This window comes from Nothoprocta perdicaria, unplaced genomic scaffold (assembly GCF_003342845.1).
Source record: "Nothoprocta perdicaria isolate Ctin4 unplaced genomic scaffold, notPer1 scaffold_90, whole genome shotgun sequence".
NCBI classification, from domain to species: domain Eukaryota; kingdom Metazoa; phylum Chordata; class Aves; order Tinamiformes; family Tinamidae; genus Nothoprocta; species Nothoprocta perdicaria.
In genome coordinates, this window is record NW_020456199.1 from 217,337 (window position 1) to 243,512 (window position 26,176).

Below are 26,176 nucleotides of genomic sequence, written 5' to 3' on the forward strand. Positions count from 1 at the left end.
ACACCTCCTACATTTAATAATATGATTTCTTATTGCACTAAAGTGTTACAAATATTGAACTTCACTGGAAGCCTAAACCACATACTGTGTGTGTAGTTTTGTGTGTGTGTTTGTGTGTGTCTGTGTGTGTCTGTGTATGTGCACACGCGTGTGTATTTTGTGTGTGTGTCTGTGTGTGTCTGTGTGTGTTCAAGTGCCAACGTGGCTACAAATATTATTTCAGATAGGGATGATGTTCTAATATCAGTGATGTGCATTCCTCATTTACCTTCAAAACAAAAGTTTATGGACCTTGGAAATGCAGAGAAGATCAAATACTAGTAGACCTCAATCATAGTTTGCCAAAAAGCTTTCCCATCACTTTGATAAATCCAGGTCATGGAAGAACTGATATATTTCTGTGTGTGTGGATATCTATCTAGCCATATCTCTGTAGCTATACAGAGAGATAGATTTGAGTAGACCGTAATACATACATATATCTATACATATAGAAGGAGAGAGGGGTGTACATGTGCGTGTATGCATGTGTGTGCGTGCACGTGTGTGTCTGTGTGTCTGTGTGTGTGTGTTAGCAGCATCTTTATACTTTGCGCCTCCCTGTTGATTCCAAATGAAACCAAAAGCCCCATTTTGATTTAAACTGATTACAATGAATATTTTCTTAAAGAAAAATAAAATAAACAAAACTGTAAAAGTAATATCTAACAAGACTCCGGTACTGTAGATAAATATAGGACTGCACAAAAATGTGCAAATTTTCAAATTTTTTAACATGTCTACAGCACGATATTACAGATAACAGTTCTACAGCTTAAAAAAACTACAATTTTTAAACAAAAAAATGGACAGTTATGCAATCTTGTTTTTAATTCACTTCATTGAATGATAAACTCTTGTTAAAAAAAGGAAAAAGTTTTACACAGTTAAAAATGAAGCACAGGTCAGCAGTATCTTTACAATACTAAAAAACTAAATCAAGGACTTTCTTTTTAAACATTCCCACATTTTCCCTAAAGTGTTATTATGAGCAGTATGGTGTAAAGGGGTGATGTTGAAGCAAAGAGTCCCCTTTGTTTTAGGAACCAGGCACCAGCCTTTTAATAAACATCTTGCACTGAACTGCAGTTCTCTCAAAACTCCTCTTTGCAACAATCATGCAATCCCGAACAAGATGATGCTTCCTTCCAACAATTTCCTCTTCCCTTTAACTTCAACCAATGTCGGACCCTTGAGGTATCTGTAAATGAGATCCTTCAGACGCCTCACCGGTCAGGATTGTTTTATTATGGTTAGGTTATTAAACTGTGAATTCTTGGTCCACATGGAGTAGTTTTTGTTTCTGTTTTATATATCCCCAATATTTTTGTTTGTTTTATATATCCCCAATAATTGCTCCTTAGCTAAGAGTTAAGAAGTATTTTCTAAAGCACACCGTATGGCTCAGAAGCGGCTCTCTGGATCTTAAAGGGCCTGCAATAAAAATCCACGGTGGGTTTTTACGTTGCATAGTGATCAAAGCTGCCCAGATATTCTAGTGCGGCTCGATAGCAGAACTGGTATTGATCCTGGAGAAAGAAAAGAGAAAAAAGAAAAGCTTCAATAGCAGCTTTCTCTTTTATTCAAAGTAAGATTGAATTTTTCTTGGCTGCAGACAAATATACCAGAGAGGCATCTGTGGTTCCGCAGTATTCACTTGCTGACATCAACAGAAGAGCACTTTGAGTTACAATAAATGAAGATAGACTGAGATTTAATGCAATAACATTCTCCACAGAATGCACCTTCTTTTTCTGAAGAGACTATACAACCATTTCCCAAGCATTTGTTGTTCTGAATTAATATAACATTAGCAAAAAGCTTTTTTTGTTATGGCAGCATGTTAAGATTCTTTTCCCCCCATGTATTTGAAAGTAACTGGCAAGATGCTCAATTAACTCTACAGCAAATATGATACACTGCACTAAGTAACAATATCCATCACAGCCCTGATACAGAATACTGTATGGAAAGCCACCAGATTAAAAATCAGGTTAGGAAGCAAGGGGACCTCAACCTTCAGCAACATAAGCTTTGTTRATGACATGAAGATATGTTAGCCCGTGGCAGGAACAGGGCCTAAGAGAGACACATGTAGCTAAGTACCTTATTAACATGAAACAGATTGCACTTCAACCTGAAAACAGAGAAAGCAAGCTCACAGTGATGAGAGGTTTGCATATATTTTTAGAGAATCCAGTATTTGGCACTCCATGTTATTTCCACACACAAAGAGCAGTCCTATTAAACATTTAGGAAACACTACAGGCTTACATTAAAATGCCAAATCAGTGTGCTCATTTGTGACTGCTACTCAGGGTACTGACGATAAAACAAACAAACAAAATCAGAAATTATTTCTGAAGAAATTATTTCTGAAATTATTTATCCATCCAAAACATCAAAACAGTTTAGTTATTTATATTACAGTGATACCTGGTAACCCCACATAGTTATATTTATTCAGATTAAAATTAATTTATTTCAGAAGATCAAGAGACTGATTAGATATTTGCATCATTTTAATGACACTAATCAATCATTAATAACTCCCTTCTCCTAGGTGCTGAAATAGTGGGAGAATACTTTAAAACATATGCCTAGATTTTAAACATATGGATGGTCCATACTTACTTCAAGAGCTTTGCTGAATAAAGATTAGATTTCTAAGCACCGTCTTATATTATTGAACATTGGATTTCTTTTCTGAGTCTTCAGAGAAATGAATTGTCAACATTTCTACTTTCAGTTAGGGATGAAGGGTAGCACACAGAAAGAAGTTGAATTAGGTGGAGGGAGTATATATCACATAGCCCTTTTCTCTATTTGTCAAGTAGGCTCCAAGAAGCCTAGTTATTCCATATGTGGTATTTATTTCTTGGAAAAAAAGGCATGGAAAATAGATATTTAATGTTTTGCATAATGTAAACTTCTAGAATAACGACGGTAATGGAAAAGAAATCCATTTAATTCATCTATTTATTCACTGTGAGTTGTCACACTATATAAGTGACAAGCTTATCTCTACTTCTCATATTATTTATAAGTCGTTTTCTTAAAAATAAGACTATCTAGCCTTTTCTGAATAAGTGCAATTTCCTTGTAGAAAGTAGTAAGCTCTGGGGAACCATCTTAAATTTCACAGAGTATAATACAAAGGCCAATCAAATTATACCAAGTAAATGTATGACCTAWTTTTTTTCCCCTTCTCTTGCCCTTTGATTTGATTCCCTCATCTACTGACTCAGCTTGAGTTCAAGTCATTTGTCCAGAAATTTTGGCAGAAATCAAGCACATACCAAAAACACCTAATGTTCTTTATGACATGACACATCTCCAAGGAATCAGGCCCAGGAGATCAGTTGATACTATTTATCTCTCTCTTCATTTCTCTATAGCATTCTTGCTAGAAAGGCAGTCATTTACTCTGTATGTATGAATTTACCATTACAATTTTCAGCCCAAACCACTTTCAGCCACTTGTGTGGTGACACAAAGTCAAGATAATCACAAAAACAGTACCACCGGATTTCAAAGTCATGAACAATAGAGTTTGAAGCCATGAATAATGGAAAATAAAGAATGTAGTGGGTTCACCCTCACAAACATTTGACCTCYTTCTTAACACTACACATGCCAGGAAGGAAAGTCTCAAACAAAAATAGGTATCATTCTTCAGAAATAGTTCTCCTCAACCATGCAGATTTCACTAGTGAAGTGATTGTTTTCTTCCAAAGCCAAGAGCATCTACTGCCATCATAACAGGTAATAATTCTTGCACTGCATTGATGGCAAATTTTAATCTGTAGCCAGTCACTAAACATATAAATGTATGCACGTTTTACACAGTCTCCATCTGTGCATTCTTGACTGTGGAAAATGCTCCCTCCACTCCACCTCTTTTTCCATCACTATTGTATACGGACACTGTTCTCACCTCTGTCTGTACCATGGCTGGCCGTTGTGTCCTTAACATTTTGACAGTCTGGAAGATATCGACAACACCTTCATATCTCATTCTTTCCAACACAATGCTCAGAGTTATGAATACTCCAGTTCGTCCAACACCCGCACTATTGAAGTAAAAAAAAAAAAAAAAAAAAAAAAACAAGAAAAAAGAAAAAGAGAGAAGGAATGTTAATTGGCAATTAATGATGATAAAAATTGGCTGACAACTCATCTGTTGATACAACACACTGTAAGTGTGTTTCAAAACAGGTTTCAAAACAGGTTCAAAATAGGTTTCAAAACAGGGAAAGGTTCACTGAGCAAAATTCCACAGCAAACTGTCACATTTCAGTTAGAATAACTCCTCTCAAGCAAACTCAACATACTACTCATGCACTTCCTGACTTCCCCAGTCCACTGCAAAGTGACTTGTTTTTTTGATCCAAATATACAATAATCTTTGCATGGTCAAGGATTATGAGTGTTTCCTGCTGGTGATCTATATTGAAAATGACAAAAGGAACCAAAATGCATGYTACTGCTGTCTTCCTCTTGACTTGTTCATGTGTATCCCCTCCATTAACATTTTTTGATGATTTGATGATATGTCTCCCCTCATTTAATTTGTCAGTTGAGTGTCTATTCTGAGGCTCTATTGAAGACAATCAGTGGACTTTCAGTTAACATTAAAATTGTTCTTACATGCTGTAATTCAAGTAGAAGATAAATGGGAAACCTAAGATACAGTTTTTATTGAATTTACAGTGTGGAGTATAGATTACAGATACTAATATCCATATACTGCATGTATGCAAAAAAAAAAAAAAAAAAAAAAAAAAAGACTTCTGAGCTTGAGTGGTAGTAATTAAGATCTACCTTCTCATACTGGATTCTGACTACTTCACAGTGTTTTATTCAGTAGAATGAGCTTGGGAAGATAGAGACTTATAGAGCTATTCAGTGTGAAAAAGACAGACCACAGGGAGTGGCTGAAAATCTCTGAACATCCACATGGACCTTGACAGAGGGACACKGAATGCTGAGACCAGTGAGGAAACCAACGTCCAGGTTGTGTGATGGTGTTTTATTGTTTAGTACATTTACTATCAGTACACTTCTAGGGAGCTAAATATTTGCAATTGTATTTAGAAACTTCGCAGAAGCTGTGTTTCTTCAGAGGGCTGAAACTAAAGAACACTTGACACACAACTAGATAAAATGTCATGCTCTTAGTGCTCATATTCCTTTGTGTGATGAAAATAGTCCTGCAGATCTACAGCAATAGTATTATATGATCTCATTTCCCTGGAAGGATAAATTAGAAAAGTGATGTCTAAGAAGCAAAGTCCTGGAAAATAGAATGCTGAAACCTGACTTTAAGAGTCAATGATAATGTGAGATAAATACAGTATCCTAGAAAGTGTTAAGCACACTTTAATGGGCCAACTACCATTTCAGACCTTGCTCCTGATGAATTTTTGAAGAAAAAAAGGTATGGCTTTCTAAACATCTGTGTGATGACTTCTAGATTAGGTATTAATCATATCCTTATTAAGAAAACTATTAACAATTCTTTAAATCAACAACAGGAGGGAATTAATTTGCTCCCTTACATGAAAAGGTATCCAGAGAATTACTTAATGAGGAATACACACTAATATGAAAAAAAAAACTCAATGCTTTTACATCCTAATTAGCCATTAAGTGTAATATTTGGTAAAGCATGTAGAATACTCATGGACCTTGTTTCAGTTGAAAGTGACAAGCATATTTAAATATTAATTCACTTTGTATTAGCAGATACTCAGGGCTTCTAAAGAGTAATGGAAGTCTCCAAATGTACTMGCAGTACAGCTGATTCATTCAGTGCAAGTAAAGACGCAGACTGAGTTCACAGATTCACAGATTCACAGAAGATTCAAGGTTGGAAGGGACCTCTACAGATCATCTAGTCCAACCTTCCTGCTCAAGCATGTGGCACAGGGTGGCATCCAGGCGGGTTTTGAAGACCTCCAGAGTAGGAGACTCCACAATCTCCCTGGGCAGCCTGTTCCACTGCTCTGTCACCCTCACAGTAAAGAAGTTGCTCCTCACCTGGAGACGGAACTTCTTATGCTTCAGCTTGTGGCCATTACCCCTCGTCCTATCGCTGGCCACCAGTGAGAACAGCTTGTCCCCTTCCTCCCTGCATTCTCCTTTCCTGAACTTATACATATTWATCAGATCCCCTCTGAGCCDTCTCTTCTCCAGAGAAAACAGGCCCARCTCACTCAGCCTCTCTTCATACGAGAGATGTTCCATTCCCTTAATCATCCTGGTTGCCCTTCTCTGGACCCTCTCGAGAAGCTCCACGTCCTTCCTATATTGGGGTGCCCAGAACTGAACACAGTACTCCAGGTGCGGCCTCACCAGAGCTGAGTAGAGGGGCAGAATCACCTCCCTTGACCTGCTGGCAACACTCCTCCTGATGCAGGCCAGGATCCCATTGGCCTTCTTGGCCACGAGGGCACACTGCTCACTCATGGTTAACTTRGTGTCAACCAGGACTCCCAGGTCCCTCTCCRTGGAGGTGCTTTCCAGCAGGTCGACCCCTAATCTGTACTGATGCCTGGGGTTATTCCTSCCCAGGKGCAGGACCCTGYACTTRTCCTTRTTGAACCTCATGAGGTTCCTCTCTGCCCMRCTCTCCAGCCTGTCCAGGTCCCTCTGGATGGCAGCACAGCCCTCCAGAGTGTCAACCACTCCACCCAGCTTGSTGTCATCTGCAAWCTTGCTMAGGGTGCATTCCRTGCCCTCGTCCAGGTCATTGATAAACAAGTTGAACAGCACTGGGCCCAGTACTGACCCCTGGGGGACACCACTGGCCACAGGCCTCCAACTGGACTCGGCCCCATTTATCACCACCCTCTGAGCTCTGCCATCCAGCCAGCCCTCGATCCACCGCACTGTGCACTCGTCTAGTCCACTGTCCCTGAGCTTCCGTATAAGGATGTTATGGGAGACAGTGTCAAAAGCCTTGCTGAAGTCAAGGTAGACAACATCCACGGCTCTCCCCTCGWCCAGCCAGTTCTGCCACAGTACTTTATACAGGAGAGCACCACAGGTTTTGAAGAACCCTCTGTTTAGTAAATGATGAAGGGTCCTTGTCATCACATGATGCTGCTGTCTCAGTGTGAGGATTCCTTGAAGTTTTAACAATTAGACACGAACTTACAATACTTCCTCAGTCATGAGAAAGTACTGATTTTTTTTTAAGAAGGAGGAATTTGTTCTTAAAAGTAGGTCCTGAATGTCAGGAAAAGGTGCTCCTCACTACTTTTCAGCTAGAAGCTGAAAGAGAATTGCAAGTGTGTAAGTTTCATTCTGGTGAATATTTTGCTTCCAAATAAACGATCCTTTACTATTTTAGTTAATTTTTAATTGATTGACTGGTGAGGTTAGAAACTTTTAAATAGTAACATGCTGATCTATTTGTAAAAGTGCCAGAGAAACAGAATGTACATAATGTTTGAAAAGTATGGGTGGTGGTACTTTAGTGGAACACAGAGCAAACTCATGAGAAATGTGTTAGGTGGGATGGAAACTATAGGGAACAGGCACTTGGGAGTTTTATGGTTAAGTAAAAAAATCCTTTAAAACTCCTCATGGTACCAACTGGATAAGAATACCCAAGGCCTAGGTTAGTGGAGGTACCTGGGATCCTGTGCTTTCTGAAACAAGCAAACAGCAATTTAAGAGAGTAATTTAATATTTCTATGAGTCGAATAACATTGCTAATAATGATTAGTATTACTAATCTCCAAAATGTTATTAGGATGATGAGAGAGCATTTAAAGATAAAATCTTGTTGGATTATGTTGGATCTGACATTGTTTTTACCAAAATCTATAGAATTCTCCATGGCTTCAGCATGAAAGATCACACCTAACTGGAAAAGCTGCAAGATGTATTTCATTTCAGAGTTACAAGCAGGTAGTACTTCCATGGTAGAAAGCACTTGGAATAATATTTGCCTTCTTATGCATGTCTGCACATAGGACAAATACTGCTTATTATTTCTCTGCTCTCAGAAGTCTTYAATGTCAAGAAAAATGAGGTTTGTTATTATCACGGCTGTCTTTAACTCTCCTTCACAAAATGCATCCCTGAACTTTGGCTTTTGATCATGGCTTTGCAATGTCATTCTCTTTCACAGGCTATAAAAATCCTTAGGCACACAGGAAAACTAGCATTGAAAATGTCCAGTATATTACAGTCTTCCTGATTAAGGATCATAAAGTTCTCTGTTAAAACATGAGAACACGTGCAGCTATTCTTCTGGCTCTGGAAGGAGAACAATCTCTTCATTTGTATGTCATAGTAAACTTGTGATTTTGTCTTCATGTTAGCATTAGGTCACTGCAGGGCCTGTTGAGAGGACTTGGTACCTATATTAATATTTTCTATTTATGTTATATAAATAATAACATTTAATCTATCAAAAATAATTTAATGTTGAAGAATGAATATCTAAAATCCTAATGAAATTTATAGAAAGCAATTTATTAAATAAGAGATAAAAGATAAAGATATTATTTTTTGCCATCTGCTATAGACTTTAGAATATGCAGTGGAAGTAAATAAAAAATACATATTATAAAAGCTTACCACTGGATTATTCCAATGCACCCTGTAAGCTGTTGTCATCTGCCTCTCAGTTGTAAAGGAATTTGGGAAGCTCATCACATCGGTAAATGAGAATTTCATTCTGGGRGTCTAACTTACCAATTCAGACTCCAAGGATGTTTTGCTGGGCAGAGTTTCCAAACTTTGACTTCTATTCTATTCGCTTTCCTGATGTAGCTACCGTTTTACTTTGTCTTGTCTTGACTGCCACTAAGGCACTACTCATGAATAACTGGTTTGTTTACAGGTAATAATCCCACTGATATAACAGTATTTCCTGATAATTAGCAGTGAGAAAAAAATCAGATAGATGAACGTGTGATAAGGTATTTCCTACTGCATACTGAAAGTAGCACTTATCAAGTTGTTTTTACCCTGTGGCAGAGACATGTTTCAGTGAAGAAAGATATCACATGCTTCYGTACGCTTCAGAGGAAAATTTTCTGTATGAATACAAGCATCATAAAACAGTTCCCATTTCATAAAGCAATCCTCCTAAAAGTTCCCTTTCAATCCTTGTATTTGATTGCATTTCCAATAGTTCGCTTATGAAGTTCTACCTCCCCATATTTCTAAGGTGAATGTTAGAAAAAGAAACTGCACATGAATCATTTTGAGATTTTGTTTACTTACCTACAATGAACAGAGATTGGTCCATCCTGACCAAACTGCTCTTTTGTTTTATGCACTTGGCCTATGAAGTCAATAAATCCTTCTCCAGACTTTGGCACTCCTTGCTCTGGCCAGTCAGTGAACTGGAACTGCCTCACTGTACGGGACTGGCCATCCTTTAATGAAAGACACACATAATATATCCCAAAACAATATCCCAATGGCTAGAAGCCAGCTAGGCAACAAAACAGAAGGTCAGTCACAAAAAAAAATATACATTGGGTGGGAATGGGGAATAACTAAGATTACACATACACAGATTCTTCTGATCATATCACTGATCAATGTTTTTGGAGCACAGGCACAGAAATGAAATTTTATTAACTATGACACTGTGCAGATTACTTTTTATAGGAGACTGTCTGACATGGTACCTTGTAAAAAGAAAGTCTGAGGGTACGGAAGTTAAGATCTCATTAAGTTACACATACATTTTTAAGTATTGTTTTGAGTCTTCTGAACTGCAATTTTCCTTTATGACAGCCAGAATATGGACATCCAGCTTGCCCCTCCTTTCATTAAACATACTCAGTGACTGCATGGCAGGAATATATTTACTGATAAAATTTATTTAATCAGTGGGCTCTTTTTAGATCGCATCTTTTATAGCTTAATAGTTATGGTGCTTTCTAGCAAGTAGGCACTTTCCTGGAAGAGGATGACCAAGTCACTTGTTTCAAAGTTGAAGACCAGTCACTTGTTTCAAATCATGACTTTACTTCATTATAATTTCATTTACTAATAGCTTGGACAGAATTCAAACCGGTAGCAAGTTAGAAGGGCTCTTCTCTCTCCAGACATGTCGCCTGAAACTGTATGATTAGGATTGCTAACCGGATACTTTTAAAGTGAAGAATTCTGCAACATGGTTATGTTTATAATAAGCCATGGGAATAACTGAAGTCCACTGCAAACCCCAGGTTCTGCTGCATGCCTATTTTATGTGCAAATGCTCAGGACAGCAAAAATAATAAATAGATAAAAAATAATAATAGATAATAAAAATAAATAATAAAAACATAATAGAAGTAAATTTGTTTCAAGCTTTCAAATGTCATCCTTGATGATTCTAAGCACTGTCAATCTGTGTAGCTGTTACACTTAAAAGTATGAACATAAATTGAGCTGCTACTCTGAATTCCTTTTCTGGACATATTACACTTCTTAAGTATCCACCATGCCATGTCTTCAAATGCTCTTTTACTAAATGAAACTCACAAAGAATTAAAATGACTATAGCAGATCCCCTGAGAAACAGATATGCTGAAAGCAAGAACAGTCTTTTCTTTCTTTTTTTTTCCCACCATAAGCTCTCAGTTATTATAGACCTTAGAACTGAAACAGAAATCATTTAAAAAACAAAGAAAAATAAAAGCAGTAATTTGCTTTTATGTTTCCTCTGGTCCTGTGGGTTTTTGTCTTTCATGTGTCAGCTGGGAGTGAATGGGCATGTTGCAGCCGCAGCCCAACAAAATAACACACCCTCTTTTTTTTTGCCCTATACTCTCCTAGATGCCTGCTTTGGCTTTGAGCACATCATTTGTGTGGAATATTTCTATCCTTTGAAAAAAAAAAGTGTGTCTCTTCGTAAATATCTACCCAAATTTACTGCTGCTATGTATCAATCCAAAGACCCATCTATATCCTATCTAAAATGGCATTTTTTTGACATGGTATTTTCTCATAGTTACTTGTGTGATCTCATTCCCCTCTAGAAGACATATTGGAATGGATCCTTCAAGACAATTAGAAGAATACAATATTAATCCATGAACAAAGCTAAGCAATACACTGAGCTCCATTTTGATGTCCCATTTCCCTGAAATAAAACCTGAAGTGTGAGRTTTTGTACATTGCAATTTGCACTACTGCAATGTGTCATTTAACTCTATGGAAGCTCTTTGACARTTTCTGACCCTGACAGGATTTACACTAGAAAAATAGTAACTTTTTAACGAGTAGAAAATAGAAGGAAAGAGTATGCTTTACTTAAGTCTAGGCTGTCACTGAAGTGCCAACAAACTTCTTTCTATGAAACAAATCTAAAGGTAAATCAACTATGTGGTTCCAACTGAAGTATGTGAAAAATGTACTATTTTCCTTTTAAATGTCACTAACTTCTGTTATTCAATAAGCACACTAGTAAAGTTAGTTATACTGAGGTTAGACTACCACTAAAGCAGAGCTGTAGCTCCTCTACAGTTTCTTACACAATTCCCCATGCTCGTAACATTATAAACAGTGCTACTTTCTTTTAATGAGATGCTCGCCAGTAGACATCCAAATATAATGACATATCTTATTAAAATCTGTATTTTCAAATATTGTCACAGTTAACATAGGGTAAGAAATTAGCTGTAAGAACTTAACAAAATATGAATCTTCAAATTCCTATATATATATTGATATGTATGGAGCATGGGGCTTTTAATAAATAACTCTATTGATTGGATAGTCATTTGAATTTCTTCTTGCTCCTATGAGGGACATTCAATCATCTTGTGTGTAGAATATACAGGCTGTAGAATATACAGTACTCGCTTACAGCTATCACTAATAGGCTAGCCTTATATGAGACTGCTCCAACATATCGACCTTTGTAGTTTACAGAGCAAGTGTGTATAAAGCAGCCAGAGCAGTAGATTGAAATGGCTACAGAGGTCAATTCCACCTTCCAAAAGAAATGACAGTCTTGGGAATAGCTGGGAGCTCCATACCAAGCACTTGCTACTCGCACCTACAAGAGCAGTGTGCCCCTCGTTTGCTCTTGGGAATAAGCGGGCAGCTCTGAAGCTCTGATGCTATCCTGACATTGCTGAAGGGCTTGGAGATAATGGGGAGAGAGGCTGGTTACAACCAGTGCTGCATTTATTCTCTGCTAAATATAATAATTTAGTTAGATGGTCTCAATTACTGGGTGTGACAGGCGTAAAAGCCTAACTACAGGGCAACTTGAAGATACATTTTCTTAAGTAGTTCTTACTGATCTCAGCAAATTTGGTGGAGCTATGTTTTCCCAGAATGTCTGAAGAATTTAAGACTGCCCTGAGAGCTTGCCAGTGAATTGTTAAAAAAAACCTGGGGCCACGAAGGTAGAGAGATCTTTAAAATTTTAAGGATAATAATAAGCATTTATAAGATACCGCAACAGGGTTRTTGATATGCATGTATGGCTCACTTCAAAAGTGGTGCACTAATAGCAGTAGCAGGAAAACTATCCCTGGCAAATTAGCTATGGAATCCTTCTAGACTTTTTACTAATTTGCTAGCTATTAGCAAAAAGATAGAGATTGTACTGGTTTACCATAAACCATTAAATTCACTTTTGGCCAATATATTTCCCCCTAGGTATTGTTTGCTGTCTCTCATCTTCAACTAAAATTGTGGCTTCTTTTGACATTATTATGTGATCTGAGCACGCTGAACTGCGTCAAGTGGTTGAAAACTGACACTGGAAGACAGCAACTTTATTTACAAACAATTTAGAGAAGATCATTTAGAGAAGATTCACATGATCCTTAGTACTTTCAGAGAATGAAAATCAGACCCAAAATATGCCTGCAGTTCTTATAAAAAACATGTATGTGAGTCAAATTCACCTACTTAAAATTATAATATGCTGATCATCTCACTACCYGTAGTACCAAATTTTACATGAAGCTAAGATCCAATCAGCAGTCTGGCCTATGAAGACAAAATGTTATATTTTCTATGGTGACTGGCAACTCAGCTAGCCAAGTTGATCCTGGACAGTACATTCACTATTTTGCTTGAACAAACAGTGCTTATAGAACTAGAGGATGTCAGTAATTATTCTCATCATGCAGAGTAAAGTGCTAGAAATCACAAGTCTGAGAAATGCCAAGTATATATTTGAAGTTTATGTACATTTAATCTTATATCAGAATGTAGTCTTGGGCTCAGGAATTCAGATAAGAAATGCAGAATGAAAATACGGAAACTAGGGTCACAGCTGTATAACTCTCCTTTGCAAGAGTGCTGAGAATAAGCTATGTCAAAAATCAAATTATGATGTGCAAAGCTTGTCAAGCTTTTCTTAAGAATGCTAGTTGCCCTGCAGTTTTAAAACCTCACTGTACTAACCTTCATACTAAGTCGACCTAGAAGGTAGTGCAAAACAAGACATTTACAGCTTCAAGAAACGAAAATTTCCCACCAAAAGGACCAAGGGGGAAACAAGGAGAAAAGGAAGATGGCATTAAAATCATTTAATGCATTTCTGCATTAGATGCAGGATACTTATTCAGAGCTCTACAAAACTGTGCTGTCCAGATATTATATCTGAATGGAGTTWATTGTTCTTAAACAAAGCTGCTATTTATTTAATATTCTTTCTCTGATATTTGTTTACTGCTTGAAAAACAAGTACATGTCTAGGCCTTTTCTAATTGAGAAAAAGAAAAAGAGAGAGAGAGACAAGGAGAGACAGAAACAGTCTTTCTCTTTTAAACTTGAGTGAAAAAATGGGATAATGTTGTGTTAACTTACCCTTGCATCTGTAACCTTGAATTCTCTTAGAATATACTGTGGCATGTTGTACTCTGCCATTGGATCTACGACAAAATACTGGTATCTGGCTGACCGCTCTGCAGGCCAATACTGGTGGCATTTCTCCTACAGAATAACAAAGCAAAACACACGTGTTACTCAAGATTGCCACCACAACCTGGAGTAATTATTTTCACTCAGATAAGAGCAATACTTATGGGAAGTGCCATTACTGACAGAAATATGAACTATTAGTTTTAAGGAAATAGAAGTGTTTGAAGCAAAACATAAAAACTGTTTCTAGAATAAAAAGATTTTCCATATGGTAATAGACAGGAGCTCTATCTGGTTGCTGTACCTCTGAACTTACATTTCTGCTCAGTTTGATTTTTTTATCAGTGGAAAGACCTATGCCTAGGTTATATTTCAATACAAAATAGGATGCAAACTTTACAACCATCTTTACTTTTCCTCCCAGCAATCTTCCCTGCTAAAGCAAATGTTCTCTGGCCTCAGTCAAATGTGTCTGTTTACCTCTATCAATGCATCTACCTCTGCATCCTCTATCAATGTTCCAAGCCACTCTATTCCAYAATTCGTTTGGGCTCAGATTTCACTTATCATATAGCAGTTTTATGCATGATGTAATCCTGCCTGAACAGTAGCTTATTTCATTCTTTCCATTATACAAAGCAGCACTTCAATGACTTTAGGACTGTAAATAGGCTGATGAAACTGCTAAGTTCAGCACAATGAGCACATAGAAAATATCTAGCTCTGTTAAAAATACTTTCCTCTAATGTTGTTAACATCAGAAGCTGCACAGAAGTTTCCAAATGAGAAATCTTCATTATTTAATAGCCAGCAATGCTCCCCTGCTTTCTTTCTAATGCCAACATGAAAACCAAGTTGCTCCTTCTCACTGTATCCAAGAACAAAGTACCACCTCCACTTCATCACTCACAGACTGCARATATCAATATCTTGTGATCTACCGTGGCACTGCTGTTTTGAAACAGAAGGAACCTAATTTCTGACCTTTAGACATCTCATATAGATGAAACACTTTAATAAGAAAACATTAATTATAATAAACATTTTACTATGGAGATATTATAGCAATACATACTCTGCCCATTTCTCGTAGCTTAGTAAGCATGACTACAATGGTAGAATTATGCTCCCAGAGCATTCTCCAGAAATCTTCAGTTGTTTCTGCCAAAGGTCCCTGTGTAGCTATGTAAGCCTTCTGCTGTCTGTATTGAAAGAAAAATTAAATAAAGAGAAATATTTTAAATAAAACTGTAAATTGATACCTCTATTACCTATTTATAAGTAAACATTATCTAGAGGAAAAGTTATATGTTATTAATAACACATTAGTACCTTAATGTGATAATTTATTCAAATACTGTTGTTTTTATTTTTAGAACTTTGTGATGGAAATTACTCTGTTAATATGATGATATATGTCTTTATCATTATTACTTAAATTTTAATGCAATACTAATAGCTCAATTTGTGTGCTGTAAAAAGCACTTAAAAACAGTTATGCTGCTTCATTTTGCAGAAAAAAAAATGTGGTACTATCTATTAAGTTCAGGAATTATAGCAACAAGCAGTATCTTTATTAAGTACTTCTGGACTAGATGACCTCTGAGGTCCCTTCCAACCTTAAGTATTCTATGATTCTGTGATTCAACAGTCTAATGCCTCCAAGCAAAAGTAAGGCAATAAGAAAGTTCATAGTGGACTATGCTGCATTTCCAGGTCTTAAAATCTTAGTTGTGGTAGGTGCCATGAGACTGTGAAAATCTTCTGGAGGGAGAGTTTTATGAGAAGATGGAGACTACTGTAGACTAGTAGTGTGTTCAGAGACCAGTATTTCTTGCTTAGAAATATCTTTGTAGGTGCTATTTCAAATGATGATGATTTCCAGTTAGGAGGCTCAGAAAATGCCTCTGTAGATGCACATATTCAAGCACACCGAAGCTGCCCTAGGGAAAGTGCACTGCTTGTCCTTCATGCCTCCTCCTATCAACTGCTTAAGACAGCCAAGGGCATATTGTTCCATGCTGTAATGAAGGTTCTGGTTTAAATACATATAAAATGCTTTTTGGAGGCTAGGTCTGCTGTTAATCAGCGCTGCAAAAGCAACACAGGTTATCACCTTGACACAGGCAGTACACCTTCTGCATGTTATTTCTTTGAATCTTTTTAAGCAGAATAGTTGTAAAAAGACTGAGGTTGAATGAATGTATGAATGTATTTAAAATCTCAGTAACCTTCAACATATTAAAACATACTGAGAGTTCTCAAGGATGCAAAAGTTAGTGCAATTTTTATTTTAAGACTATATGACTCTTACACCTTATACAATTTTCTGTGTGGTATAGGTGAAAATCTAGAGTCATTATTAATGTTAAAAAGCAGAACTAAAAACAAATTGTCCATATTGTAAGTAATATAATTCACTATTTTTATTACAATCACATAAGTAGTTATGTAAACTTCTAAAGCAGTCCATATGGGAACACATCATCATTAGTACCTGTATCCATCAATAAAACTGGCGTTTATGTAATCAGAGCCTTCTACTCCGCGGATTGGCTGCAAGCAAACTCTTGTAGACTCATATGGCATAATATTGACAAGGCGATTTTTGAATTTATTACAGGGAAGATTGGCACTGATGAATCTTGAAGTGTGAGCTTTAGAACTAGCTAGACGCTGTTGAAAATAAATAAATATGAAGAATTAGGATCAGGTATGACAAAAATAAATGTCATTATCAGATTTGATGAGCATTGCTTATGACTCACTAAAAAAGTATTTCAATTTCAAATGCTTGTTTGTTTAATTTTTTTAATATATTTCATCACATTATTTATGTTTTATTTAGTACTTTATAAAGTAAAGCTAAGCTTTACTTTAGTAAAGTTTCTTTTAGTACTTTATAAAAGCTTAGTGACTTAATGCCTATGAACAAATTTAAATACTAACACAAACTAACAAAGCTGACACAAACATGAATTTCAAGCTTATCAAAATGTAAAGGAACAAGATGGTTAAAAAATTCCACTTTGAACAGCCCTTGTCTGGAGATTAATTCAAAGCAGAAACAAATATTTTACAAAATACTGTCCTCTTAGTTTGTAGCTTCATGCTGCACGTGTCGTAGCTTTTGCTTGCTGGAAACAAGTGCTAGAGAGTATAGCAGTGTTAAGAGTTATCCACCTTGCTTTTGGCCCACCACAAGACAACATGTCAGTACCTTAAATTCCAGTTCCATCCCTGTGACATTCTCTCCYGTTTCAATCTGTGTCAGCTTCTGAATATATGCATACAGGTTTCTGGCTGGCACTTCGGTATTTCCACATGTCACTGCTTCCAACAGTGCATCATGGATAAAGATGTATTGGTCCTCCGTTTGAACCATGTAATTCCTCTGCGCTCTCATTAGAGTTACGTGGCCATAAATATCTACAGTCTTTTCATGCTTTATTCTCTCCAACATGGCATCTATCACAATGAAACAGCCAGTCCTGCCGACCCCAGCGCTGAGAAGAAAAGAACACAAGAGTAAAAACATGAAAAAACATTTCATGCAGTGTGCCTATTTTCTATGGCATTCAAATTCAAAAATTTCATAACACTGTTATGAAAAGTACATATTCTGAATGTTAATATCAGCTTCCATGAAAGAGGCCGGTGCTTTGAAATAAGTGGTCTCCTTTAACCCCTATTAGAAAAAACTGAGGATGTAGAATGCTTTTGTGAGAGATCTTTGCATTTASCTGGCTCAGGCTTGAATGGGAAAGAAACAAAACACATGATGATATATTCTTAAAAATGAAAATTATCAGAGGTAATGCATATACTAAGAATTCCAGCTTTATTTGTGCCATTATCTGTAATTCGTTAGACATATTGTTGTTGTTATCCTCTTTTACTAAGATGAAATTATTAGCAGACAACATTATACAACTCATACAAATGAGTGTCACAAATTCTGCTTTGAAGGCAAGCTTTTCTCTAGCTCAAATTGTGAGGTTTCAATTGATGCAGTTTGGTCTATCCTACTCGCCTTTGTCCAGCCAGGCCATAATCTTATAATTTGCATTTGTCTATAGTTTTAAATCTGGAAAATCCTTAGCTAGCCCCATGAATGTGTCTTGAATCCCTAGAAAGGGATTCAAGGGACAACTAGAAGGACTAGAACTGAGACCAGGATGTTCAGATTGCTGCAAAAGGCAAATTATAAAAGGGCTAAGTATACTTGAAGACAGAGCTTGACATTACAACAGTGAATTTATGTGCATACTGAGTCAGTGGTATTCCTAAATCAGAGCTAAAGTAGCTTCTCCCTCCTGACTCTAGATCAGCTTCTGCCTCCTGACTCTAGATCTCCCTCCTGAATCTAGATCATATCACATGCTAGACATTTGGAGTAAAATGGAGCATTTTGGACATGAGCTGAGGTGATAGCCTGTCAGTCCTGTTGAGGACCAGGAAACCTATCCTTCCCATCTCTGCAAGTAGGGGATTTCTCAAGGACATCTCTGAGGTAGAAAGTGGCTTTTCTGTGTTTGGTGGGGTTTGGAGCAGAAGAGAATGATATAGGTCAGTTACTATGAGAGCAGCACATCCATTAAGGCTTTGTCCATGAAATATTCAGATGCGTTTGGTATAAAAGAACAGGTAATAGAAGGATTCATAGAAGGACTATTAAAAAAGACTACAGAATTCACAAGAACAGAAAATGTTCTGATGGTTGGGAGAGGTTTTTTTTTCTTGGCTAAATATAACAAAATTTCCTAGACGTTTAGGTCTTTTCTGTGTTAAGTCAATTTTCAAAGGGATGATTGCCTTTTTGCAGCCACAAACACGACTGAAATCTAAGAAGTCTAGTTTAAAATACTTGAGCACATTTTTATATATATTTTTATATCTATTTCTTGTATCATCTCATGTCTGTAACAGCAAATGCTAGTTCCCAGCATTTACAAGCATATTCTGGACTTAGTGGTTAATGATGTTGCTCAAATGGTGGTTGGAGAGGGAGAAAATAAAGAACAAATAAAAAGATAGCTTTCCTAGCTCAATGTGAATTCATCCCCTTTCTACAATAAATGCTCTGCACTCCACAGAAACTGATTTACCTTACAGTTAGCAAGAATCATGGGGAAAACCTCCAAAAATTGTGTCATTCCTGGTATTTTTCTTTCAGATTGCGAAGCAAAATAACAAGCAGCGCACATGAGCTTGTTAGATTGCTTTCCATAAACTTTTAAAGCCCTCTTCACAAATTTAGCATACAGGCTTTACTTACATCAATTCCCAGAAAGTCTATGAATCTGCATTTTAACGAATCACTCTGCAGTTTCAGACTTCTGAGAGCATTTCTTTCATTTTTTTTTTGATTGCAGAAATGACAAAGAAAAGCACTGTGCAATTTTTAAAGATATACACAGCTAAACATTGTTCTATAAAAGGAATAGTTTCATAAATCAGAACAGCAAGAAAGACTAGTAGTATAAATACTCAGCAATACACCTGCATCTTATTTGTTCTTATTAAAATTCATGCAGTTTTTATCAGCAAAGCAAGTGCTGGCCAAGTAAGAAATAAGAAGATTTGCCAGTAGAAGTGTTCTTACAGAGTAGAATATGGTTCTCTTTACTATCACATATTAATGAACTGATGTTCTAGCACTAGGCTTATAACTGGATATGCCATTTTTCAGAAGAAAAAATAGAAGTTTTGATGGTTCCTACAGACCATACCTACTGTTAAATTCAAACTCAGTTAAAAGTTAACACTTTCAATGGAACAAATGGACATTTTTCATTTCTCTTCCTCATCTCCTGTATTATTATTTGCATATATTTTTGCATAAGCAAACTTAGAAAGCATTAGCTTTGATGAGCTGTAGTACAGATGTTATTTTTGAGTTGCATGAGAAGAAGTTGTGAAGATCTCACCACTGCCTCACATACACTGATGTTGTTATCACGAGGAGGAAGGGGATGATCCACCCCCCCATTTGGCTCCACTGGACTCCTGGCAAAACCCTCTTTGGAGTGTTTTATCCAGCAAAATATTTCACTGCCTTGGTCTGTTCAGAACAAACCAACTTTGCTGTGTAGCTACCAGATTGGCCCCTTCAGTTTCACACTACAAATGCAAAAGAATCTACAAATGTTTTAACTTCCTTCCTCCACTCTAAATCCCATCTACCACTTATCTCTAAACTCCAACAATAAATAATAACTCAGCAAGAAACTACAATATTCCATTGTTTTGCCTTCTCTTCTTCTGTCACACAGAGACAGCTCAGTGTGGTACAGAGACCATTGGGAAGCCAAGCAGTTTAAATCCTTATAGATATGCCACAGAAACATCAACTTGCTGAAATAAATGCAGGACACAGAGAAAATCAAGCTCAGGAAACTTGAAAAGAAAGCTCAAGAAAAAAAAATAAGTTCAAAAGGTTTGTTATTTTTTTAAATAATGGATGAGATAGTTGTATTTTGGCTATACTTAATGCACGACAGAAAAACAATGTGCCCTCAGTCAGTACCCTCATTTAATAAGAAGTCATGCAAAACATAATTCTCTCACTGAAACTTTTTATACAGGCTTTCATATTTTTCTTTGTGAAATGGTCAAAATATGTGCTCAAACAGTCAAAATGTGTCAAAATATGTGGTCAAAAACTGTGACTTGGATATGCTGATATATTTTATATTCAGTTGCTTAACTCAACAGCATAAGGAAGGATGACTTTTRTTTCAGCAGAAGTTCTGCAAAAATGAACATACTCTGTGTCTTTGCCACTGTATATACAATGAAAAGGTTTCATATAACTAGAAACATGACAGGCAATTGACATTCAAGTTGTATTACAATTATCTAGAAGTGATATTACTGTGACTTAATGATTAAGGGATTAATCTCTATTTTCTGAATGGAAGATTCTTGGGCTGTCTGATTGGTTTAATTTAAAAATTACCAGAAGAGTTTTGCTAGCTGACTTAGAAAGTTTCCCTGACAACCATTTTTTTTTGTCCTTGCTGTCTATCATTCACCAGTCTCAGACGACGTTTCACCGGTATTTCGCCTAAAAGATTCTAATGGTGAAACACAAGTACCTATGATCCTGAAGGACTAAGTTGCATACAGAATCCTGTTTGTACTTGTTTTTCATCATTCCAGCATCCTTTAACCAAGACATAATGGAAACTACACAACTGATAAACCATCTCTGTCTTATGTATTCTTTGTTACATTTCCTGCCAAGCAAAGGCATTTTTTTTTTCTTACATCACTGAAAACACAGTATGAAAACATCACAAGGAAGTTGAAGCAACTAGAATTCAAATAATTTATATCACCTTGAGATACCAAAGCACTTGAAGAAGAAGGTGGTTCCCTCTGACCTGCAAACATGCTAATGTTGAATTCACAATCTCAGCTCTAAGTAGAGCTCCATGAATCAAGTGTCTGTTGGAGTCAATCATCAAGAACATGTCTCACTGCCTTGCATGTTCAGATCCACATTCTTCTTGCAAAGACTATTCCTATCTGCTTTTATTAGAAATGATAATACAGCCAATCTGTTTCAGTTTATGAATTAACTGCACAGTTGTTATCACTGCGTTGTCCTGCTTGTCTCTTTTGGGTTTACTCTCAATCTTTATTTTTTTTTTTCTGTAATTCTAGCATTTCATTTAGAAATACTGTTCTGTTTACAGGTTGAAACCATTTAGAAAACTGTTACTGGTTCAAATATTATCATTTATTCTATTACAACATTTGTTTTCAGTTTCTAAAAACATGGCTAGGTCCATCCCACCAGCTGAAATATGCTTAATGTCCTGTGATGCGATACAGCTATGATTCGCAGACAGAAAAATTAAGAGGCATAAGAGGGCCATCCCACATTACAATCACTGTATAGATTGTACACACAATTTGACACAATCACTGTGTCAAAGGTTGGATTTTGTGATTAATTTGTAGCAGTTTAAATGATGACCCTTTACTGATACTTCAATGAYCTGGCAAAGAAAGGTAGTGTAATTGCCAGTTTTCACAGATCATTTCATTCAAAGCAAAGACAGTAAAATATTGTCCAAAAATCATTTAGGACATTTTTGACTAAAATTATGGGAAAAATCTGATTGACTGTTATAGTTTCAGATAGAACTAAAAGTACATACATTTGGATGTGATACGGGAAATATGCTAAAAAATGCTTCATATCATTAATTAGGTAGCAATTCTATAGAAATTCTATAGTCATTCTAAAAAGGGCACTATTTAGATGATTTTTCTCCTTTAGGAAATTAAGACACAGCTAAAAATGACTGCTCTGTCTAGGAAACAGCACAAAAGCTATGAAATCATTAAATATCCTTCTGAGGGCATAAACTGGACATAAAGGCTTTGCATCAAGAAGACAAGAAGAAATTTCATTCTAGAGAAGACAGCCTCAAGAATTCTGCTCTCTGCATGTGAGAGATCTTTTAGAAATGGGTTGAAAGTACACATTGATTCACTATTTTTTTTTTCCCCTTCAATGTGGTTATGGTACAGTATGGTATGACAAACTTTTAGGTATGCAAATATATATATATATATACCAATAAATATACCAATGCAAACTTGCCAAATAATACCTTTAAGAAAAATCTGCACACAGAAAGCACTTTTAGATAAATATAATTGTTGAAAAAAAGCAAACAAATAAAACCTTAACCATAACRTTTTCTTCAGCTAGGAAAACGCCTTATACATAGAGGCACTCTATTTGTAACTGAAGGCCTACAAGCTTTCTTAAATTGAACAAGGGAGGTGAAAAAACACAAAACAAATACAAATTTTATTACAGATGAATAAAGCTCCATGTAGAGATCGCCAGAACTTCATAGACAGCTGGCCAAAGCATAGGGGCTCTCAAATCAAAAGCCAACCTTGTGCTTATCTTTCATCACTGAGCTTTATGAAGATTTTCCTTTTGGTTTATATTTCTCAGAAGTCCACCACTTTTCTAAGTTCTTCAAACCTAATTGCCATAGATTTAAGTACATTTTTTTTTTGTAGCAWGAGATTTCAGAATTTTAATAATGTTCGGTAAGTAAATCTGTTCCTCATCCGATTTTCAGCTCAGCTCTGAACAGATCAAGAAAAAGAAGCTGTCTTAATAGATTTTATCATGACCTCATACAAATCAACAAATTCTTAAATGCTATATCTTACAGAATCAAACTCATAATGATTTCACTAATACTCAAGTACAGAGAATAATTGCTCATTAAAACAATTGTAATTGATGAGTTTTCCACACAAAGCAGACAAAGCAGACATCAAGTCTGAGGAATGTTCAGCATTATAAAAGGCTCTTAAGAGTCATTTCACATAAGGCCATCCCATTCCAACAGTTCAAATCAACTTTTCACACTACACATATTCAGGTCTATCATGAGCCATAACTCTAGAGAATTCCAGCAAGACTCCCATAATGCTCCACAGCAATAGAGCGATGAAACTAAAGTGGGCATAATGCAAAATGTAGCTTCACTAGCTAATGGATAACTAATCTCACAGATAATTTATATATTATCATTGGAGAAAAATGTACCATCCTGTACATTATCTAATAAGCAAAAGATATTACACAATTAACAAGTAGTTTGTTATGTTAGACTTCGTTGGCATTTGGACCTGCCCTGGATAAGAAACTTAATATCATTCCCTATACTTGGCCTTATGGTACTAAGTATCCACAGAAAGCCAGAGTATTTCCACATTCCTACCATCTACAAAGCAGGTCATCTGGACCTATTCCTCCCTATCAACATGTCTAAGCTCTCAGACACCTAACACTAGGTAATAACTATGACATTCTTATTTCTTTTTTCTTTCAGAGTTGATCCTTGATTTTATATAGCAATATTTAATTAATCCTGTTTTTCATAGAGGATTTTTACATATACACTGTATTGTAAAACATATCACTTGATTCCCTCAAGTGTGCAAAAATATAAAGAAACTAGAATAAACTGTATTTCTTTCTACCGATTTATCTGTGTAGAAAGATTTACAGTGAATTTTTATTTCAAAACTAATCCAGTTCTCAAATATCCTTCCTCTTATTTTCCTACTCCTCTAAATACAATATTCTGTGTACTACACCCTCCATTTAGCATGAAAAAATAACTATACTCAAGATATTTTTTCTGAGTGATCTGGTCAGTTTTGTTGTACATTTTACATTCGTTGTTATGCATGATACATTTGTAATGCCTTCATATGATTATGCTTTGCATTAAAGAATGAAAGATATAAAATCTACTAAAATTGCGTGCAGAATGAGAAAACGTTTTGAAGCTAATTTTGAAAACACATCTCAGTGTGACTTGTCACTTTTGACTAAAGACAAATCTATGCATGAGCATCTGTAGTAAACACAAGAAAATTAGACTTATGAGTAATTTATGAGAGGAAGTACACTGTGATCCAATCAGTAATAAATGAAAGTGAAGATTACAGCACAGGAAGAAGTCTGTGAGCAGAGATTATGCTGCTTGCTGCTAACAACTAGGGCCTTGCTTTTTTCCATTTCAGATTTCTGTGCTCTCTCTGAGTGAAATGCTTTGAGGAGTTCACTGTCCCTTCTTTCTGTATCTTTCCCATGTGACATAAGGYTCACCTTCCTTCTGTGGGAAATAGGAAGGTGAACTGATGCTATCCAAAACTGAATTAAAGCAAATGGGAGGGGATGTATTCTGAAGACCTGGTTAATGAGATGACCTTGAAACTTCTGGCTGAACACTGTGATACTTCAGAGCATCACAGTCCTTCTGTGCAGGGACCCTTCCCTGCTTCCATGTTTTCATGTATCCATCATAGTCATTTATAGTCATTTCCTCAATATCAGCTGGCCTCATGATCTCTGTGTTTCAAAACAGGCTATTTGTTATACTTGGCTTTTGGATTGAGAAAAGAAGAGTGATAAGTCTTTGATGGTCATCAGACCACAGTATTTCATCACATAAGCACCAAGCTGAAAAGCATACACTGGTCTAGGTCTCTATGAGCTGTCTTATCTTTGTGTCTACATTTTCAGCACCAGTCACAATCCAAACCACTAAATTCAGCTCTGTCTTCCTACAGATCCTCTTGGCTTTTTTTTTCTTTTTCTTTATTTTTTTTTTCCCTACTTTGTAAACTTGGGAAGAATCAAAAATTCACCCTTAGTCTTGAAGCTGACTAAACTGAACTGTGTTACCAATCCTGCTGTTTCAGATTGTAATCTCAGGATGCCTCTTCTGTATTCTTAGAAAATGTATAGAAAAACATTCAGCTGACATGGACAGAAATCAGAGCACTGTTTCAGAGGATGAAAACATGTGATTTTGCCGCTCCAAACTTGATTTAAGTAGAAAAAAGAAAAAAAGGGAACATTACAATGCTACGTATAATGATATTAAAATGATATTATACAATGAAAAACAGAGAAGAGAGTGAGCATGCAAAACTATGAATCTTCATGAACAATGAACTCTTCAGCCATCAACTATTCAATGAGTTCTCACTGAGGCTGTTGCTAGGCTTATATCTTAGCCAAACGAATAAATATGATTTTTAATATTTCCATCAATGATCCATCAACAGCAGAAAGGTTTGGTTACTGGTGCTACTCTCATGTTTCTTTAATATCAGTTGTCTTGATAGCAACATGAATTTTGTGTAGCACTAGAGAAAATCGGGTTGTGAATGGTTAATATGACTATTCATTTAATATTTCTTTACCATGATTTGTGATCAGAGGTTGAACTTTTTTTAATCTCTCTTCACAAGTTTTTGAACTTTATGAGCTTATAAAGAGAGCAAGTAAGTTGCAACAAAATACCTGGACATTTTCGAATAGTAGTTTCAAAATAGCTGCAAAATGATCTTGAGTAGAATTGAGGGCTTTTTTTAATAATTTAAAACTATTTTTAAAAACAGGTGACAGGAAAATTCAAACACCACAATGCAGGATTTACTTGGAAGAAAAGTCATGACAAAATCTGATAATAAGTGATGAGACCATGAAGTAATTTTATAAAAGTATGAAAATGGAGAGAGATAAATGTTCAGGGCAATAGAATACTGATTGGAAAGCCTCCACAAAAAGATAACAGAACTATTTTTAAAGCTCCATTTTACTTCCAGAGACACAGGGAAATGATTTAAAAAGAGCCTTTCATGCTGATTACTTTAGATCAAAATACAGCCTGTTCAAATGTAGCCAAAAATTTTGTGCAGCCAAGTTGATGCAATGTGTTCCAGT

At 36.1% G+C, this 26,176-nt stretch overlaps 1 protein-coding gene across 1 annotated transcript in view; it reads right to left on the minus strand.

The window, feature by feature from the left end:
* Positions 1–1,362: 1,362 nt before the first annotated feature.
* Positions 1,363–26,176, minus strand: part of PTPRD (protein tyrosine phosphatase, receptor type D) — a 132,940-nt gene continuing 108,126 nt past the window's right edge. Inside the window, exons 25-31 of the mRNA XM_026052735.1 lie at positions 17,108–17,393; positions 16,385–16,563; positions 14,963–15,089; positions 13,834–13,959; positions 9,286–9,440; positions 3,977–4,112; positions 1,363–1,568 (exon numbers count right to left, since the gene is read on the minus strand). Coding sequence (XP_025908520.1) covers positions 1,500–1,568; positions 3,977–4,112; positions 9,286–9,440; positions 13,834–13,959; positions 14,963–15,089; positions 16,385–16,563; positions 17,108–17,393 — 1,078 coding nt within the window. The 3' untranslated portion in view covers positions 1,363–1,499. The remainder of the gene's footprint in view (positions 1,569–3,976; positions 4,113–9,285; positions 9,441–13,833; positions 13,960–14,962; positions 15,090–16,384; positions 16,564–17,107; positions 17,394–26,176) is intronic.